Source organism: Coptis chinensis, chromosome 9 (genome assembly GCF_015680905.1).
Source record: "Coptis chinensis isolate HL-2020 chromosome 9, ASM1568090v1, whole genome shotgun sequence".
In the NCBI taxonomy this organism is placed as follows: Eukaryota; Viridiplantae; Streptophyta; class Magnoliopsida; order Ranunculales; family Ranunculaceae; genus Coptis; species Coptis chinensis.
In genome coordinates, this window is record NC_141464.1 from 81,980,855 (window position 1) to 82,001,017 (window position 20,163).

The window sequence follows — 20,163 nt, forward strand, 5'->3', positions numbered from 1 at the left end:
GAGTTTAAGTGTATTTCCAATTTTTATATAATTGATAAAATAATAAAAATTGCTAAAAAATAGGTGATTTGTAAAAAATAATTTCCTATTACGAATCAAACACTTTTTGTGCTCCAATTCTTATATATTTAATCAAATAAAAAAATTGCCAAAAAATATGTGATTTGTAGAAACTAATTCCCTATTACAAATCATACAATTTTAGTGTTTATGATAAAAGCAACGACTTATTTCAATATATCCTTATCTGACCTCAAAACATAGTTAAAAACAATTATACAAAAAATAACATCACAAAATATATAATAGAAAATGAAAAAAAAAAAAAAAAAAAAAAAAAAAAAAAAAAAAAAAAAACAACAAAGCAATAATGACAAATATTTTAAAAAATATATAATACTGAATGAAACTAACGTCAAAAAACAATTAATGGGGAACCGAAAACTGGATGTAAATGCATCGAACTAACCTCAAATAATATTTAACGGGAAATTGGAAATTGGATGCAAATGCAAATATTAAACTAATCTTAAAAAGTAATTAATAGAAAATTGGAATATGGATACAACTGCATTAAACTAACCTCAAATAATAATTAAAGGAAAATAAAAAATTGGATGCAAATATATCAAACTAACATAAAAAAAAAAATGTCGAAAAATCGGAAATTGGATGCAAATACATTGAACTAACCCTCAAAGATTAAATTAACGGAAAAATCAGAAACTGGATGCAACTGCATTGAACTAACCTCAGAGAAAAATTAATTATAAATTGGAAACATGATACAAATGCGTGGAACTAACCTCATAGAATAATTGGTGGAAAATCAGAAACTAAATGCAAATGCATTGAAATAATCTCAAAGAATAATTAGCGGAAAATCAGAAACTGAATATAATTGCATCAAACTAACCTCAAAGCATAAATAATCAGAAACTAGATGCAGATGTATTAAACTAACCTTAAAGAGTTATTAATGGGAAATCGGAAAATGGACCCAAATGCAATGAACTAATTAATCTCAAAAGACTAATTAATCTAAACATTAAAAAAATGGATGAAACCGCATTGAACTAACCTAAATAAATAATTAACGGAAATTATAAATTTGATGTAATTGCATTGAACTAACCTCAAAAAAAATAATTAATGGAAATCGAAAACTTGATGCAAATGCATTGAACTAACCTCAAATAACAATTAACATAAAAAATCGAAATTTGATGAAATTGCATTGAACTAACCTCAAAAATAATTAATGAAAAAACAAAAACTGGTGCAACTACATTAAATTAAAATCAGAGATTAACTAATGGAAAATCAAAAATTGGATGCAAATGCATTGAAATAACCTCAAAAAAATAGTTAACTGAAAATCGAATCGGATGTAACTGCATCGCACTTACCTTAAAGCATAAATACGAGTAATTAGGAACCCAAAATGAAAGTGAGTTTATAAAAACAGACTCTTACATGTATGCAAACTGTATAGAAATTGTAAACTATCGAACTAACCTAGAAAAATAATTGACGGGAAATCAGAAACTGGATGCAGATGTATTGAACTAACCTTAAAGAGTAATTAACGGGAGATTGGAACTTGGATGCAAATGCAATGAACTAATCTCAAATACTAATTAACGAAACATTGAAAACTGGATGCAATCTGTTCAATTAACTTTAATGAATAACTAACGGAAAATCATAAAGTAGATGCAATTTGCACCAACTAATCTCAAATAATAATTAACGGAAATTTGAAACTTGATGCAACCGCATTGAATTAACCTCTCAAAGAATAATTAATGAGAAATTGAAAACCTGATGCAACGTATTACATTAAACTAACCTCAAAAATAAAAACTTGATGCAAATGCATTGAACTAATAACCCTAAAACATATTTATATTATATGTAGGAAATAAATATCTCGACAAATATAGTTTTGCATTTAAGTAGTGTTTATCTTAATTCTTTTATTGTGATTGGAAATGTCTTGCTATTCAAGTAGCTTCAATATTATCTTCGCGACAATGGATATTCTCACAAAAACTTCAATCAAACTTCTTTGTTAAACCTAACAATAAAAGAAGTCGATGAATTTTATCAAGGTTTGATGCTTTCTTTTTATAGAAAGTGGTGCAAGAAATTTAAATGAGTAATTAATATAATTTTCATATCTCATAGCTATACATAGCTGCTAATATTTTTAGAATAATTTAATATAACGACAATTCGTTTGTAGGACACGCTCAAATATGATAAATCTTTTCAAGTGGGAGTAGTGTATTCTTTGAGGATATGGAAACAATCCATCCGTTTTAGAGATTTGTACACATTAGTACGTAAAAGCCGAAATAATGATTTACCGCTAAATCACCATAAATCTAATAAAACTATTATACAAGCTAGATCGATTTTAAGATAATTCCATCCGAAAATTACGGATTATTATCCTAAACCACAAAAGTGAAGAGAGGCTATCTCAATTTGATCCCTTAGTTTCCAAAGACTTATACACCATAATCGCTGCTCATTTACGTATTTAGGCTTATTTTCAATAAAAAATATAGCCGATTCAAAATTTGCCACTAACTCACCATAAATATAAGAAAACTATTATACAAGTTAGATCGAGTTTAAGATAATTCTATTTGAAAATTACGGATTAATATCCTAAACCACAAAGTAAAGAGGTTATCTCAATTCAATCCTTTAGTTTCAAGACTTATGCACCATAATCATCTGCCATTAACGATTTTTCAATTTATTTTTAATAAAAAAATCTATTCCGATTCGAAAATTTGCCACTAAATTATCATAAATCTAATAAAACTATTATACAAGCTAGATCAAGTTTGAGATAATTATATTTAAAAATTATGGATTAATATCCTAAACCACAAAGTGAAGAGGCTATTTCAATTTGATCCCTTAGTTCCCAAGTACTTTATATATTATAATCACTTTCCATTAACGTATTTTGGTTTATTTTCAATAAAAATATATTCTGATTCGAAAATTTGTATGTGACATTTTGTAAAGCCTTTTAAGCACACAAAATATTTAATAGATCCCGGGCGTATGCCCGGGTCCAAAATCTAGTTGCAAACTAAAACCGAATCGATCCGATCCGAAAACTATAAAATCAATTAAATCCCAAATTAAATCAATTAATTTCAACCACACAATTAGTAAATATATACAAAATTAATTATAAATATTACTAAAATATCATTTTATCGGTTTGAATTCATATTGGTTCCATAGAGAATAAATCCGAAACCAAATCAATACCTTATCAATCGGTTTCAAATTGATGGAGTCCAAACCAAATTATCAAAATCCAAACTGTTTTTTATTGGTTTGGTTAGGATTGGTTATCAAAACCCATTGACAGTAGGACTATTGTTATGATTTGACACATATATCAAAATCAAACCAAAAAGTGATATGAATGAAACATGTGCATAATATGCTAGAATCTTTTATGAGAAGAAACTTAAAAGCAAATTAAATGACACCCCAAAAACTTAGGTAACAGACAATTTGGGTAGGTCAATGAGTCGATCACAATCTAATTAATATCTAATGAGTAACACAGCTTTCACAAGGCTTTCTCAAGATAGCTTCAAATCTCAATTTGTCGAAGAGCTGCAACCTTGAATAATTGGATGTTGGACACGTTAATTGAAGATATTATTAAGGAATCAATTGTAATCTTGGATAAAACCAAATGACAAACGACCAAACTAGGGGTTTCTGGTTCGGCCAATAGTTCAGTTACCAACTTACCTTCCCTGCCAACTGTGATTTGAATTGTTGGCTCAATTCCGGTTTAATTATTCATCATTGTAAGTTGATTTTGTAGATCGAAAAGTTGTAGGCACATAAGTGGCTAACAATTGTTTATCAGGGACATTAATACATGGACTGAAATCGTGGTTTTTGTTGAGAAAGATCTCAAGTCATTAAAAATTGCTAGGTAGATTTAGCAAGGTTAGTGGTTTCGAATTGAATCAGTTGACTTTCTGGTATGATAAGCTTCATGAGTTGATGATAGTGGAGATTGTTACTGTTATTTTTCAAAAGTATTTAGAATTAAATAAAACAGTATTCCATTTTTTTAGAACTCCGTATTCATTTCTTCCTACCGTTGTAGTCTACACTCTACACTAGATTATACTAATATATATCTTCAACCTCAAGAATCAAGACAACTTACTCATACAGAAAATATAAGCACGACGAAAATCCCTCCCAAGTCCCAACTCCAACAAAGTGATGACCAACCATAAATGGAAATCTTTGATGCGATTTTCGATAAATGTTGCCATTGTTTTCTGATGCATTGGAGTATCACTTGCCATGTCTCCAATCTACACGTATGATAACATGGCTGGACTAAAATGTAAAGTCTAATAAATAAAATTTAGTAATATATAAATGACCGTTTTGAGTTTTTATATTAATAATGTTTGGCTATGGTCTGGTTCCGATTCTGATCCGTTTTTTTTTGTTTAAAAAATTATTCGGTTCTGATTCTATATGGTCCGGGTTTTTTAGTATTCATTTTTAAACAGTTTCTAAAAATAGGAACCGAAACCATGATTATTTCTAAGGTTTCAGTTAAATGGGTACCCATCGACACCCTTACACCCCATAAATTTTCTTTATTTACTAAATTTTGGAAAACTAACAATTTAAATGGAGAAATTATAGTGTAACACAATTGTGTTAAGTATGACACAAGCCAATTTAACAGTAAGCCACGTCTGAAACAACCTAAAAAACTTAGAGAAGATGGTAAACCACTAAAAAAAACAACATTTTTTCTCCTCTTCCCCCTCTCCACTACGAGCAAGCCGCCAACCTCCGCCTTTACTGAAAAAATACCACCGGCAACTACAAGTGATGCGGCCACCATCGTCTTTTACTCTCTTTCTCATCTTTGTACTATCTTTAAATTACTTGTCTTCTTCCTTTAAAGTGGTACTTTTTCTCTTTAAGACACCTCCACCACCATTGCCACCCACCCCAACAATAAACACGAGTTTGTCGAGTTAAATAGGTTGATTTTGTGTTCAATTGGATGAAATGATTTATGCAATATGATTTATGGTTTTCCCAACTAAAAAATTCATAAACAATAAAAATTCTTTGTTTAAATTACCAATTAGTGTGAAATTAAACTTATTTGCAACCAATTAGTGTGAAATTAAACTTATTTGCAAATTGTTCTAGCTTGGAGAGTGTTTATGGTTTGAATTGAAAGAGAGCTAGTTGTCGACGATGCACACAATAAATGATGGTCATGGAATCATTTTTTTTTGGTATCGGCTATGGGCACTTTCTATTTTGTGTTGGGCAGACCCAAAAAAAATTATTACAAGTTTGTCATGATTGCCTTAAAATACATGTTTTGTATTGAGCACCCCAACTACACCACCGGTAACCTATTGCAACCTCCTATTACCCTTACCCTCAAAGACCCAACTTCTTTGTCTTCTCAAATACTCCCCAATTTTAAAATTGTCAAGTTCTCAACAACAAACACAATTAAAAATGTTGATTTCAATTAAAAAAAACACAATTATATCAATTAAAAGACACATAGAATAAAAATGATGACATTACATAAGATTTCATTACATTGCTCCACAAATATCAAATTTAATCGATAAAAGTTTGAAAAATCCATATTAATTGCGTTTTTATTTGATGTAATTTTTTAAAAAAAAATGAAATCAAAGTTCTCTAAATTCCAAAAACATATTTCTGCCTGGACGGTCCAGACTGATCACTCTATAGTGCATTGAATCGATGTGGTGGAGTCATTTAGAACTAGACTAATCAATATGGTAAGCGTCGTTTTGGGGTATATGTCCAAATTTTGGTGGAGTCAGTTTTGAAATGTCTTCAATTTAGGCTTAGGGCAATCCCATAAAACACTCCCAAATGACTCAACCATATCGCGTTTTAGTGCATTAATTTGACCACACAAAGTCGTTCAATTGGAAATCATTTAAACCACATTCCAACGATGTGGTGGAGTCTGCCCAAAAGTGTGCTGGAATTTTATGTTCCAAACGACACTGCAACATCGTTCAAAACCCAACTTCAGTGATGTGGTGGAGACGCATCTATTCAACATCCACTTAGCCATAAATCCATACCAATGCAAACAATAATTCATGATACCTCTGAACCGTTTGCGGTATGGTCCCTCCCCCCCCCCCACACAACCACCACACACGTATTCGTACTATTATTCTACAACCAAAGAATAAGAATCATTGATTATTACACCCAGTCAGATGTGAAATAGGTGTAGACTTTTGTAGAACAAGTATTAGGGGTCGTTTGTTTTTCTGAGTCTCTGAATGCTGAATGCTAAATGGCCCATCTTCTGAATGCTAAATGTTGATTCTTTGAATTAAAAAACATGTGTTTGTTTTCTCGTTAGAATAACCCAGCTCTAAAGGCTAAATATAAATCATTCGGACAATTTTACTCATGCTATCTATTTTATACACTAACTTGATTTCTTGTAAAACAAAATATATATTATATTTGAGGAGGGGAGATGGATTATCGAATAAAAGAAATGATAAATAAATTTATTTAAAATATGCTTTCACAAATATATTTTAAACGGTTTATTTTCATATTTTGTTTACTTTCAAAATATATATGTAATTATTCTATTTTTAACAAAGTGGATATCATTCACCCAAAAAATGAAAAACCCGTGGCGCCAACATCAAATTTTGAAAACCTATTTTGAAGTTATAAAAAATCAATGTAAGAAAGTAGATGGGTTCTTGAGATTGGGTTCTTAAGAAAGGGGAAGAAGGGACTTTCTCGTTTCAAGTATTAGAATTGACATTCAAAGATTTTTGTTTTTGAATGCTAAAAATATCATTGAATGCTTAAACTACTTAAAAAAAACAAACAAGTTTTGAGCCTCAGAATACTTAAAACTTAAGTTTAAGTGGCTCTCAATGTTGAATTCAAAAAAAAACAAACAACCCTTAAGCTCATTCAATACATTAATACACAAGGCTCAAGTCATTTCACTAAGAACATATTAGTGCAATGCAAATCAACCTTAGAGCATTCCCAATGCAGGTGGATATAGTGGGAATGTGGTAACATTCACCTCTTTATGGTTCAAAACATTTGCCCAATGCAAAGGTGAATATCAAAGTGACTATTTTCCCAAGTCAAAATGAAGGTGAAACCTTCAACTAAGATAGTGGCTGAGTTGTGAACTTCGGACGAAATGTTGGATTTCGTCTTGTGTGTTTTTTTTAAAAAAAATCGGTTTTTTTTTTCGAACGGAATGTTTCATTCCGTCTCACGTGTTTTTTCGGTTTTTTTTTAACTTCAGACGGGATGTTTCATTCCGTCCGGCACATTTTTTCGATTTTTACATTCAGACGGAATCCAACATCCCGTCCGAGATTAATATTCACCTTTGCATTAGGCAGCCTCACCTTGTTTTTCACCAAAACGGTTGAAAATAGGAGAAATTAAGTCTATGTGGAGGTGAATAACATTGACATGCATTGGGAATACTCTTACAACAATGACTTTTCACTCTCTCTCAACATCAACCTTACAATAAAGGTGTTACGTTGGATACCCATTATTCATTCCTCTTCGCTTCAATGGACGCCGTGAAAGACAAAATGAAGGGCCTCATTAAAAAAGAGTCAACAACTATTTATCCTCTTCCTAAGATTGAGTAATCCCAAGATTAGAAAAGCCATTGTTGACGTTGCTAGTGGTGTTGAGTTGTTGGAATGTGTTAGGTTTTAATTCTAAGAAGAAAATGGGGAGATGTGGGTTGTGTTTTCATATGTGCTAACATAATTAGAATGTCTTTGATTAAAACCTTTCGTGCTTGAAGAAATTCTCTTGAGAATGATATGAAACACAATCTTGAAGAATAATTCTTGAGCGGAGGCGATGATGAAGATGAAATTTTGTGCAAAATAAATTTGTGGACAGACGACTGTTTGCTATCAACAAGACATCAACTGCTAATTGGTGGAGTAACTGCCCGAAAATACTATTTAACTGTCTAGAAAAACTATTTAGCTGCCCAAAAATTGAACTGACCAATAAAAAGATGGTCTGTCCACAAATTCGTTCTCAATTTTGTGCGGAGAAAAAGATGAAACCAAAACTTTCATGATTTCTTTTGGTTTGGGTTATTTAGAGTGGGTGGTGTACTGGTGTACTAGAGCGTGTGTAGTGGACTAGTGGCCAACACAATTGCAAACCCTCAATTTGGGCCTGGGTCTGCCCAACACAAAATGGCGTCCACATTATATCTGGTGATTCCTACGATGTGTCAATGTTCTGTTCGATGGTGTTATATTGAAGAGTAACACCTCGTGTGACATTAGAACGACTCATTTTTAAATGCGGTGATTCTAGAAAGGCGAGAAATCTGTCAAGTTTCCATAATATCGGATCAACCCAAGAAAATGAGGAAAGAGCTAGTGCCATTTTATTGTTCACGTGGACAAAGAAACAAAAATGTGAAAAAACTTCCAAACGCCAAACATTTTTTGTGCACGTTGTGAATTAACTCACCATGTTCCACGTGCCAAAGATTATTTCAATTTCCGCCGATTTCGTGTCCGACTATTACATTAAAAATATGGACCCCACAATGCAAATTTGTATAAAACACGTTTACAATACACACTCTCTTCCCCCTCCTAAGTCAATACCTTCCTCTTTTTCTTCATTGTTCTAGGCGTTCTTCCCTTTGTCTTCTTAGAGCAAGTTTATTTATTCAAGAAGTGGGATTTGGTTTGCATATTTTTTTTCCCCTAATGAAGGAGACATCTGTACCATTAGCTATGAGGAGAAACTGTAATTTGGACCTATGCCTTGTTCCTCCAGCTGCAGCTTTATCAACTTCTGGTGGTGATGCTGGTCGTGATTCCATGTAAGTCATATTGTTTTTCTGCTACTTTCATACATATATATGATTTTGCTATAGTAGTTCTTGTGCAACTCACTTTTAAGTTCTCGCCCCATGGTCCATCCATGGAGAGTCTAGTATAATGAAAAAAATGTTTAAGTTCATTGAAACATTTCTTGCCTTGAGCTCTTAACTCAATCAACCTCAAAAAAATTCATGGATTTCGAAGGTTTTTTGGACGGAGATTTTGCGTTACAACGTTGCATCTTTTTACATGGCTAGTTTGGATTTTCGCGTATAGTAATTATTTGTCTAAGACGATATATGCATTTGATCGAGTCTATGCCGGGGTGGACCAGTACGTAATTATATATGTACTTTCCGACATCATAGTGAATTACTAGTACTGCATGTGAGTCTATAATGGAGTCAATCATATCAAATCTTTAGGGGTGCATGATCCATGTTTGCCTTGAATCTTGTTGGTACTACATACTCTATTAGCTTTACCGATCTTGTCATCTATAACATATTGTATAGTACTGAAATGTTAACATTTTTTTTTTCCATATATTAATTTTCTGAAGGAACAAAGAAATTCGTGAAAAGCAACATCAGCAGCTGACAATTTTTTATAATGGAAGGATTAATGTACTGGATGTAACAGAATTTCAGGTACGTTTGTCTTTACTTTCTTCAATCTTCAGACCTCTGCTTTTCATTCGTTTGCAGAAGGACGATGAGAGTTTGTTAGTTAATTGACTTAGCTCAGGTCCTCTTTTGTGTATTGCCACTTGGAATTTTGTTTCTTTTGGTCCACGTGAATGCTTGGGCTTTTTATACCTCGTAGGCTCGTATGTTGTCATGTTGTGAACACAGTGATGAAAAAGGGCCGACCAGAAATCATGTTTTGTGGGCTTGAAGTTAGTAAAACCTGGAAGAACACTGTTTCATGACCTTTCATCACACATTTCACGTTTGAGACTGTCTAAACTTTTTGGTTGAAAGAGACAGAGAGAGGTGCGGGGGTGGCCAATTTCGAAAATCCAAACCATAGTCAAATTTGTTCGGCAATCTTTTGCTTTTTACCAAACACAGCATAAATTAACGTAAGCAATACTATGAGTCCTTGTTTAAGTAACTTCTTAGTTAACTTACACAGTTACACTAGGACAAAGTGACAAACTACGTAGTTCATTCCAGTTGAAGTATGGAGGAGTTCACATTCAAATGTTTAGTGATAATTTTGTTTAAAGATTAAGTTTACTGATAATTCGGTTTTAATTAAATGCAGGCTAGAGCAATCATATACCATGCAAGGAGAGAAACTGATGAAAAGTTGAGAAGTCCACATGATTCTCATTCAGAACCTGCATCACCATACCTTCAATCTCAACTGCATAGTCCAAATGGCGTGCTTATGAAGAAGTCTCTTCAAAGTTTCCTTCAGAAGAGAAAAAATAGAATCAAATCAACTAATTCTCCTTACCAGAGATAGCTAACTGCATCTTCGTTTTTAGAATAGCAGGTCATCTGTTTTTTCTCCAATGGGATTGCACGTTGTTTAGGCTAGAACCTGATGTCTATGGAATGAGAATCTTGGAGAGATTCTTAATAGCACCCATTAGTTGTTGTTGTTTGTTTGTTTGTTTGTATCTGATGAACACCCATTGGTTGTTCTAGTTCAGGCTTGCTATGTATCATTGGAACTTTATAATTGGGAAGATTTTTCCCCTTAATACTACGCAACGATTTAAATTGGTTTGAATGGTTAGTAGGTAGAAATTTTCAGCAAAATTGTCATGTTTATTAAGCGAGACGCGTGTACACACTTCTATGCAAGAAAAATAAAGATGTGGCAATGGGGGCGGCGGTCTGGTGTGCATAGCCTGTCTGTTATGACGGTTTGTGTGAAGAAAACCAAATTCTCGAATAGCTCAGGAAGAACTAATAGCATAAACTATAATAACATGTAACACATTTCTGAGTTGTTTCTTACCATGTCTATAATCTAAAGTGAGGGCAGTGGAATGCAAAAACGGGGTCTGGTGTGCATAGCTTCTAGTTTACGAAATCAATTTGTCGGCTCATAGGTTAGCTCCATGGGTTCCAAGAGATGCGGATGATGGATCACCCTACAATGTTCTTGTGAATGACTATGTACATGGTCCAATGCCTTGCTCAAGTGTAACAAAATCTACAGAAGTCGCTATTTAACCAATGTCAAGTAAGTTAAATTGGCTGGAAATCGACCAGGTATGGATAAGTTTCACGTCATGTGTTCATCAGGATAAACATGTTTTGGTGCAGGGATACGGAGACAGTAACTTTCACAGTAAGAATGTAAGATGTGGTAACTATTTGAAACAAGCCAAAAATTTAAGGAACAATGCATTAATTGTTAGACTGACAAAAATTAAGTTTAAAGCACTCCCTGAGATGTTAAATCTTACATATAAATTCATCAGAATATGTTTATAAGAGATAGACTGATTAATGAGGGGCTGTCCCAGTGAAACAGGAGGCTCGTAAAGCGGTGACGGGTGGAGTAAGCAAACTGCATGGATTCTACTGTCAGTTTCCTAAAATTTGTTTAAGCTTTCTGTAAACCAAAAGCTGATGACTTTCCAGGTCCAGAAAAGGTTTCTAAAGCTTCATAATAAGCAACGCATAAGTTTTAACAGCCTTATTTTGATATCAATATTAAGGTATTAAAGACAGACTATACAGTGAAGGCTGCAGCGGCCATCTATAAAATATCGTCCTTCATCATTGCAAATGCTTAAAATGTGAAAGTATTATGACTCACTAAGTGAGTGCTCCAATTAACAGAGAGGCTCATGTACAAGTAAACTCAAACAACGTCGTCACTGCACCACTACATGGGCCAGTCTATGATTTTTGAAATATTTATTTTATAACCTGGACACAGGGCGAGGAGGGTCCGAATCAGTCACAATATGATTGCGGGTAATCTCCTTGAGAGAGCGGCATCCAGCTAGTGCCATAGTCAGCTCAAACTCATCACGAAGCATTTGAAGCACATTTTTTACACCCGCCTCGCCTTCAACAGCCAAAGAGTACAAGACAGGCCTTCCAATCTGAGATCAATAAGAGGGTAAGATGGCTGTCATGCCTAAAAATTAATAGTCCCATTTATATCTTAATCACTGTTATCTACTTACAAATATGCCAGAGGCTCCCAATGCGAGAGCTTTGAAGACATCTGTCCCACGACGGACTCCACCATCAAGGAACACAGGAATTCGGCCTTGCGCAGCTTTGACTACCTGAGATTACAACAACAGAAGAAATAGTATGAGATATAATAAGAACAAGTTCCATCAAAAATTCAATTCTATCATCGGTTTATTTTCAAATTGTAAATGAATATAAATGACCACAAACAAAAATGCAATACCTCTTCAAGACAAGAAATAGTAGCTGGAACATAATCAAGTTGCCGAGCTCCATGGTTGGACACGATGATCCCTGCAGCTCCATGTTGTATGGATAACCTTGCTGCAATGTAGGTATAGAGGGTAATTTATTGAAGAATGGTTAATGTGCCCATAACATTATCAGCATACACTACTAGAAGAGAGTGGTCAAAAGCCTAAGTACAAGATGAGATCACAGTTGCTTACTATCTTCAGCAGTCATAACACCCTTTACCAGAATTGGCAATTTGGTTATTGTCTGAAGCCATTGAATGTCCTGTACAAACACCAAAGATTTGCATTAAAGGATAATGAGAAGCAGTCAAGATAATCAAATGTTGAGTAACTGCATCTCCATCAGTCTATATCACCAAACATACCTTCCATTCTAGAGATCGGTCAATTTGCCCAGCAACATATGAGGCAAGTCCAGAGTCACTTGTCTGCATATACATAATTAAACCATAAAAATACTAATCCTCACAATGCACAAAAAATAATGAATTTTTTTATTTGCTACTAACCTTCTCCATCTTCCCAAGGTCCAGCCCCTCAAAGTTCTTCAAAGTCAAATGTGGTGGTAAATTAAATCTGGTTACATAAATGAAGACAAAATTTGCATCAGTAAGGGTGTTATGAATGTCGTCTTCAAGACCTAGAGACTTGATTTTTTTGAAGCCAAGAAACATGATTAAACAGGTCACAAAAATTCTTTAAGCTATTCATGAAATTCAGACGTTTTGCAGGCACACCTATTCTTGATATCAGCTTCTCGGCGACCAAGCCTTGGAGTGTCCACCGTGAGGGCGATCGCCTTAAAGCCAGCCTTTTCAGCTCTTCTAACAAGTTGAGCAACTACATTCCTGTTCTTGTATACCTAGACAAATAATCATGGGCAATCAAGAATCAGGACATCTATTTGTAATACAAACTAAGAAATAACGAACGCGAAGAAAACCCAAACTTACATAGAGCTGAAAAAAGCGAAGGCCAGGTCCTGTTGAAGCGACTTCTTCAACACTGGAAGTCGACCATGAAGATAATACCTGGAACACAAACCATACAACAAGAGGTTGAGAGTTACATGACATGATAAATTACAGAAATATTTGACGAGCTCAAAGATTTAACCCACATTGAAAACCTAGGTGTATAGGTCTGAAATGAGCATTCAACGGGAACAGGTTAAGAAGCATAAAATTTCACAGGAAGCATTAATAACTCTCAATTGATCAACCATGCATGTTCACATAAAATGACTCAACATTTCGTTTTGGTTTCTACAAAGAGGACAAAGCAATTCGGACTTTTCGATGCAAGGGTACTGCTAATAAGATCATAGCTTTTAAACATAACATAAAGTAGTGAGAAGTCAAACCATAGCTGTGTTAGCTGATGCCGCTGCTCTTGCAGTTGCATACTCTCCTGCATTTTCACAATTTTATTTTTCAACTTTGGCCCCAACAATAAACAGAATTGTATTATGAAAAGTACCATACCATCAGGATGAGCCATTTTCTGCATGGCAGTTGGAGAAATCATGATAGGCATCGATATTTTGTAACCCAAGACAGTGGTACTCAAGTCGATGTGGGATACATCAATGAGAATACGGGGCCGAAACCTATTGTCAACATAAAAATGTAAGAGAAGACGACATACATGAATCATTGAGTTTCAATTAGAAGGAAAAGACCGTGATGAAATATTAAAAGTTAAAAAGAAGGTGAAATACATCTAGCCAAAACTGAAAAGAGTACAAATCTGGTTGTTATAATATAGGAAATTCCTCCGGAATATTAGCTCCAAGGCTAAACAAGTTCACCTTTTTCTAACAAACTGGAAATGAAGCAAAAAGAAACTATGGACAACCATAGTTTTCCAAATGTCCCTCTAAAAAGAAATTATGGCACCCATAACCAGAACAAGATGAAAGCAAATGCAATCTATCTCAAGTTTTCCAAACATTCGTCTAAAAGTTGGGACTTTGGTAACCCAAATAGAAGCTAAAAAATCTTACAGGATCCTTGAGAAAGCATTTCTGTTCTCCTTGAGAGTCCACTGATCCTCTGCTCCTGATGCATAGTAGTCGAACACCATCTTTGGCAACCTTTGCTTTGCAAGAGGCTCATACTCTTCGACATTGGTTATCTCCATCTTTAAAATGAAATATTTGAACTTCACTCACACAGTCTACAAGCACCATAACAAAAATGACGTGTGATTATCATATTCTGCTCAACTCGACAATTATCAAGAACAACTACAATTCATCCCACACTTGTTTGCTCAGAACAAATGGAAGTACACAAAATGAAGTTAGAATCACTAATATACGATCTAGAGAAAATGGGCAGCTTATGATAATAAAAAATTAAAAACCACCAAGAAAAGAAAAGTTTGGACCGCTCGAAACATATTATGATGCTTAAAACATTAGCATAGATAAAGATAATGATCATTGTTTTAGTGAAAATATCATAAAACTAACTGGCTCTGAGATAAGGTTCTTTTTACTTACATGAAGAATCTTAGATACTAAAGTCAGATACTAGATTCTGCTAAACCCCAGAAAAGAAAACAGACAGACATACTTATTCCAAAGGTACTTATCTATCAGCAGTAAGTAGACATTAATTCTCTCACATTAGAGTATAATAAGAAAGCAATATTAGGATAAGTTCAATCTACTGTGAATAAAAAGTCAAAAACCACCACAAACAGATACAATGAATCTCAACTCATATTTTAATAAGAACTATTTACAAACAACTCAAATCATAGTAAAACCATTTATCAAACACCACCAAAGAAACCAGTTGCTAGAAAACCAAACACATTAATACCAGCTAAAAAAAAAAAGTTCAAATTTACTCTCACTATAAAAGAAACATTCATTTATCAAAAACAAACGATGCCCATCATCAGAAACAAGCAAAGTTACAATCTTAGAGTATAACCAGATTAAACTAACAACAAAAGAGAAGAACTGACCTTGGGAAACTTGCCTAAGCAAGAAGAAAGTGCATGAAAGGAGGACACAAGAGAAGAAGTTTGAAGATAATATAAATGTTTCACACACACTCTTTAAGAGATAGGAATTTGAATAAGGACAAATGGTGGTGTGAATTATTTAAGGAAAAGGAGATTTACTACAGTTTTTTGGATCAGTTTTTCAAGGTGGGCATTTGAAACAGATTATTCTGATGGAAAATAAATATAATCTCATCCACAAACGTCTTCCTGTGCTTTGCATGTTATCAAAATTTCTATGTTAAATATGTTTCTCGGTTTGTCACTATCTTGTTTTTCTTATATTTATATATATATGGGGTGGTGAAGCTGGCTTTGGCCTTATCTTCATTTCTGTGAAGTTTTGAGTTTCAACGTGACTGTTAAATGAGTTACTTGATTCTGAGGGAAATGAGTTGGACCAAGTTTTTTATCACTCAAATAAAGCCCATTCCAAGCATAGGCCCAAACTTAGTCCTCTAATTTGAGTATATGTTAACCTCAAGGGCCCAATTAGAAAAATGTTTAACTTGAGAGAAGTGGTTTGTCAAAGGTTAGGATTAGGGTCGATGGTGCTCGGCTCGTTTTGGGCTCGGCTCGAGCTCGCTCATTTAAAAATATGAGTCAAATATGAACACGTTTTAAAGTTCGAGCTCGAAATCAAGTATCTCGCGAGCCACTCAAAACTATTCGTATTTTACATAATTTTGTTAAAATATAAGATAATTGTTATAATAGTGTATTGAATTATAATAGCTTATCACATATTAATTGTAACAATAGTGTGTTCACCTTATAATACTTGTTAGATAGAGGTTCATTGTTATTTTAGTGAATTGTAATCACACTCACTCATGTATATCGTGAGAATATCTCTGCATGTTATTTTGATATTTAGTAAGTATTATATATCTATTTTTGCTCACTTGTATTTAGAATATGTTCGAATTCAAATTTATGAGCCAACTCGAGCTCGACTCGAAAGAATTTGAGCTCGACTCGAGAGACACACGTGCTCGACTCGAACTCTCTAAAGCTCGACTCGACTCCCTCGATGACCAGCCCTAGTTAGGATTTAGGAATAAGCACCAGAAGGAGCTGCTATCGGCTTGGAATGTTCAGAGTAGAAGGAGATTGGAATAGTGTATTGAGAAGAGAAAATTTTGGATCAGACAGTAGTCTAGTGATCCATGGGCCAAAATCAAGTTTCAAAGCCTAACTAATATCAGTTTTTAACCTGGTATTGCTGTATCGGCAGTTCTGCACATAGTTTTCAACCTAATCACCCAAGAGTCAGATTTTGATGGAGACATTTCAAAGGAAGGTGCTAGTAAGTTTCATATATAGGTCGGCCATTTTCTATACATGTTTATTTATCAAGATTATAGTCAAGAAAAGTAGGAATTCCAAGGAAAAATACCAAGTGACGCTGAAAATATGTCTCATGTATGTGGCCTCTATGCCAAGACTAGAATTCCTCAGGAAGAGATGTTGAAACCGTCTTTTTTTCTTTTTTTTCTTTGTGAAAAATGGCAGGTAGACAGGTAGTCATATTAATATACTGATTATACTCAGTTAAGGAAATATATGGAGGCTCAATGGTTCAACAATAAAGACATGAAAATGAAAATCAAGTGATAAAAGGACACAAAACTGTACTCACTGGCCATGCCCAATTTTTTCAACACTGAACATTTATTTTGCGTTCAGAACAAAGTCAAAAACCTTGTGTTGGTCAGGAAGTGACTTGGGCGAGAAGCCAAGAATAAGAATGAGTCTTTTTATCAATCAAAAACACATGGTACCTCCTTATCATATGGCATTAGGATTTCTTAATAATCAAATTCCTAGTAGTACCTTTGCAGCACAGTGCGTTCTTTTTGCAATTCTTACAGAACAACTATGCAAGTTACAATTACAGCAAGTACTGCGTATGGAATTAATGGACTTTCACCTGAAAAAAGTGGATCAAAATATTCCAAAAGTCAGAATTTGGTAGAATCAGTGTCTTTTATTAACCTTTTCAGACCATAATTGGGAAAAGAATGCTATTCCTGACATGGCAGTGCTGCTACCATAGTACGATGTCTCTTGCCTTCGTTTGTTTGATACTTTTGTTCAAGACACCAAATCAAACAGGACTCAAAACCACCATAGTTATTCAGAGACTTTTATTGCAAATTGAAGGGCACACAAACTGTAGTCTAGTACTAGAAAATACAAACATCTTTTCCACAAACAAAGCAAACGAGCCATATGGCACCGCTTTTTTTTTTTTTTTATTTTGGCTAACTGGGTGTCCTGGCCAGCTTAGGCGCACCCTCAAGATTTTTATATATGGCACCACTTCACCACATCATTTTCATTGAAAATTCAATGTTAATATAAGCCAGGAGAACTACTTTTTATGGAAAAATACAATATTACAAGAAGCATATTCTATTATACTTTAGAAAAACACGAAACTCTTGTTGATTGGGAACCCAATGTTACCCATCAAAACTCAAAAGATCACCTACTCTTCTTTATTGCAGAAAGCACCCAGAACTCGAAACAAAGACAAACACCATATTCCACTAGTCAGCTGTATGAGTGTATGCTCATTCTATTCAATCCCATACACCTTCTTGAGTTTCAAATCAAACCCATAAACCCTTTCTTGTTCAGGAAGTGATTTGGAAACACTCTCATTTTCCATACACCTCTTGGCCCAAGCCACCAACTTTGGACACTCAGCTTTGAACTTTCCATAAGTCTCGTAAGTATAAAACCAGCTGTAAAATGGGACCAACACCACATCCAAATAACCCAAAATTTCACCACCAAAATAAGGCATATCCCCAAGCTCATTTTCCAATAACTTCAAACTCTCTATAAATTCCTTCTTTGCTGCCTCTTGTTCTTCTCCTTTTGTTATCCTTATCCTCTTTCCACTAACATAAACCTGCCATTTCATAAACCCAAATTAGCAATTTCACTAATAATTAGTAATACAGACCGATCCGACCGGGTTAGTTAAAATCCATCTAACAAAATAGGGAAGTGTGGGCCCAAAAGGCCCCATCTAATGGTAAATAATCATTCTCGCCAAAAACCCCAAGTGTTTGGAGAATTTGTACAATTTTGTTAAGTCTCAATCTGGGGATCTATCCAAAAATCCAACAATTGCTTATAAAACCTCCAAATTTGATATAAGTCTTCATGTAATTAATACTTATTGGGCTTATGGATAATGGGCAATTACCGTCTTGTCTTGCGGAAATCGCGACAAGTTGTTTCAGGGCCGAAGGTCTGCGGCCTTGGCGCCCGAATGAGCCACGGTTGTTTTCACAAGAGCACGACGAGGTCTTGCGGGTCGTATGCACGGGAATACCCTAGTAACATAAAACCCAGATAGGGGTGTATAAAAAAGGCCCTCAAGCGCTCGGCCCGCCCGGCCCATAGGCTGAAAAAACCTTCAAATTTAAGTCTTCATGTATTTTGAGAGCTGGGCCAGCTGGCCAGAGAGTAAGGGCCTAGATATGAAAGCATGAGGGTAGTCCTCATCCCGACTCTCAAAAGCCCGTATTAAGGCCCTCACAAGTTTTCTATGTAATTTTATTTATATTTTGTTAAAAAATAATTGTATATATAAATAGCAAAATGAAAAGTATGTTTTACATTGCCTTGTGTATATTCCTCCAACGTTATATGAAAAATCTAGTTCAAAATAATAAATTGTTCTATTGTTAGGATATGAACCCAAATCACTTCTCTATGTATAAGCTAGAATAAAATATAAATGACACTGATATGATATGCTCTTTGGTATATGATAATGAGATTTTTAATCAATTTCTACTAATCAAACACTAATTATTATACAACCTACAAAACCCTACATCATATTGTTGGTCTTATATACATTTTTTATTAATTCATAGAATATATCAGCACATAGAACCTTAAGAACAAAAGTTTTGAGTTTTATTATCTTATAAAATTTAGTCAAATTATTAATTAAATACATTAACCAAAGTCAAGATTGAAAAAAACCTATTATTTATTATGTGTCAATTTAACAAGATTATACTGTAAATAAAGAGTTTAAAAAAATAATCAAACCCGGCCCTCAATTCTAAGAAAAGAGATATGAGGTGAGAGGGCTACACAATTTCAACATTGTCCCTTATAGGCTTGCCCATCACTACATAAGAGGGTTGGGCCGGCATCAAACCCGACTCTCAATTCTCTAAAAAATGGTTGAGATGAGTCTTAAGACTTAAGACTTCACAATCTTAACATTGGTCCTCATAGGCCCATCCCTCACTACATAATAGGGATGTGCCCTTAAGTCAGGAGGGCTTCATGGTCTGAGGTCTGGCCTGGCCTGACCCGGCCCGGTCCGTTTTACACCCCTAAACCCACCTTCTTATCAACAAAATCAGCCCAGAATCTAGCAACAGCACGTGCATAAGGATCTTTTGGTAACAAGGGTGACTTATCATTCCAGACTTCATCAATATACTGAACCATAATAAGTGATTCACAAATGGATTTTCCATTATGAATCAAGACTGGGATTTTTTTGTGAACTGGGTTCATTTTCAGGAGTAATGGGCTTTTTTCTAAGAGATTTTCTTCTTTGTATTCATACTCAATTCCTTTGAGACTTAATGCTATTCTTGCTCTCATTCCAAATGGACTTGGCCAGAAATCTAGTAATGTTACTTCATTTGCCATTGTGTATGATTTGTGTGAAATGAAGATGGGTTTTTGAGATTT

General features: G+C 34.3%; 3 protein-coding genes across 4 annotated transcripts; 1 reads left to right on the forward strand and 2 right to left on the reverse strand.

Moving 5' to 3' along the window:
* Window positions 1-8,725: 8,725 nt before the first annotated feature.
* Window positions 8,726-10,711, forward strand: LOC147478695 (protein TIFY 5A-like). The gene is made up of 3 exons (XM_086582912.1): window positions 8,726-8,971; window positions 9,535-9,622; window positions 10,242-10,711. Exons 1-3 carry the CDS (start codon window positions 8,856-8,858, stop codon window positions 10,443-10,445), a joined length of 408 nt encoding a protein of 135 aa, XP_086439038.1. The 5' UTR covers window positions 8,726-8,855; the 3' UTR covers window positions 10,446-10,711.
* Window positions 10,712-11,697: 986 nt separating this feature from the next.
* LOC147478696 (glycolate oxidase 1) lies at window positions 11,698-15,803 on the reverse strand. 2 transcript variants are annotated; one of them, XM_086582296.1, is made up of 12 exons: window positions 15,382-15,803; window positions 14,408-14,580; window positions 13,887-14,011; window positions 13,766-13,812; window positions 13,356-13,433; window positions 13,140-13,264; window positions 12,912-12,978; window positions 12,768-12,830; window positions 12,595-12,664; window positions 12,369-12,469; window positions 12,133-12,237; window positions 11,698-12,048 (listed from the first exon to the last, which is right to left on the reverse strand). In XM_086582296.1, exons 2-12 carry the CDS (start codon window positions 14,542-14,544, stop codon window positions 11,863-11,865), a joined length of 1,104 nt encoding a protein of 367 aa, XP_086438422.1. In that variant the 5' UTR covers window positions 14,545-14,580; window positions 15,382-15,803; the 3' UTR covers window positions 11,698-11,862. The 2 variants fall into 2 exon arrangements, with proteins under 2 accessions (XP_086438422.1, XP_086438423.1); XM_086582297.1 differs by lacking the exon at window positions 15,382-15,803 and adding an exon at window positions 14,909-15,028.
* Window positions 15,804-17,549: 1,746 nt separating this feature from the next.
* LOC147478697 (putative glutathione S-transferase parA) lies at window positions 17,550-20,163 on the reverse strand. Its single transcript, XM_086582298.1, has 2 exons — window positions 19,807-20,163; window positions 17,550-18,343 (listed from the first exon to the last, which is right to left on the reverse strand). The coding sequence occupies exons 1-2, from the start codon at window positions 20,119-20,121 to the stop codon at window positions 18,005-18,007; spliced, it is 654 nt and encodes a 217-aa protein (XP_086438424.1). The 5' UTR covers window positions 20,122-20,163; the 3' UTR covers window positions 17,550-18,004.

Coding starts and splice junctions, on each gene's coding strand:
- LOC147478696 (XM_086582296.1), bottom strand. CDS start 14,544: ATGGAGATAACCAATGTCGAAGAGTATGAGCCTCTTGCAAAGCAAAGG. Junction 13,434..13,765: donor CATCAGCTAACACAGCTATG/GTTTGACTTCTC, acceptor TTTGTGTTCCAG/GTATTATCTTCATGGTCGAC. Junction 12,665..12,767: donor ACCGATCTCTAGAATGGAAG/GTATGTTTGGTG, acceptor GTGTTTGTACAG/GACATTCAATGGCTTCAGAC.
- LOC147478697 (XM_086582298.1), bottom strand. CDS start 20,121: ATGGCAAATGAAGTAACATTACTAGATTTCTGGCCAAGTCCATTTGGA. Junction 18,344..19,806: donor CTGATTTTGTTGATAAGAAG/GTGGGTTTAGGG, acceptor ATGAAATGGCAG/GTTTATGTTAGTGGAAAGAG.
- LOC147478695 (XM_086582912.1), top strand. CDS start 8,856: ATGAAGGAGACATCTGTACCATTAGCTATGAGGAGAAACTGTAATTTG. Junction 8,972..9,534: donor GATGCTGGTCGTGATTCCAT/GTAAGTCATATT, acceptor AATTTTCTGAAG/GAACAAAGAAATTCGTGAAA. Junction 9,623..10,241: donor TGGATGTAACAGAATTTCAG/GTACGTTTGTCT, acceptor AATTAAATGCAG/GCTAGAGCAATCATATACCA.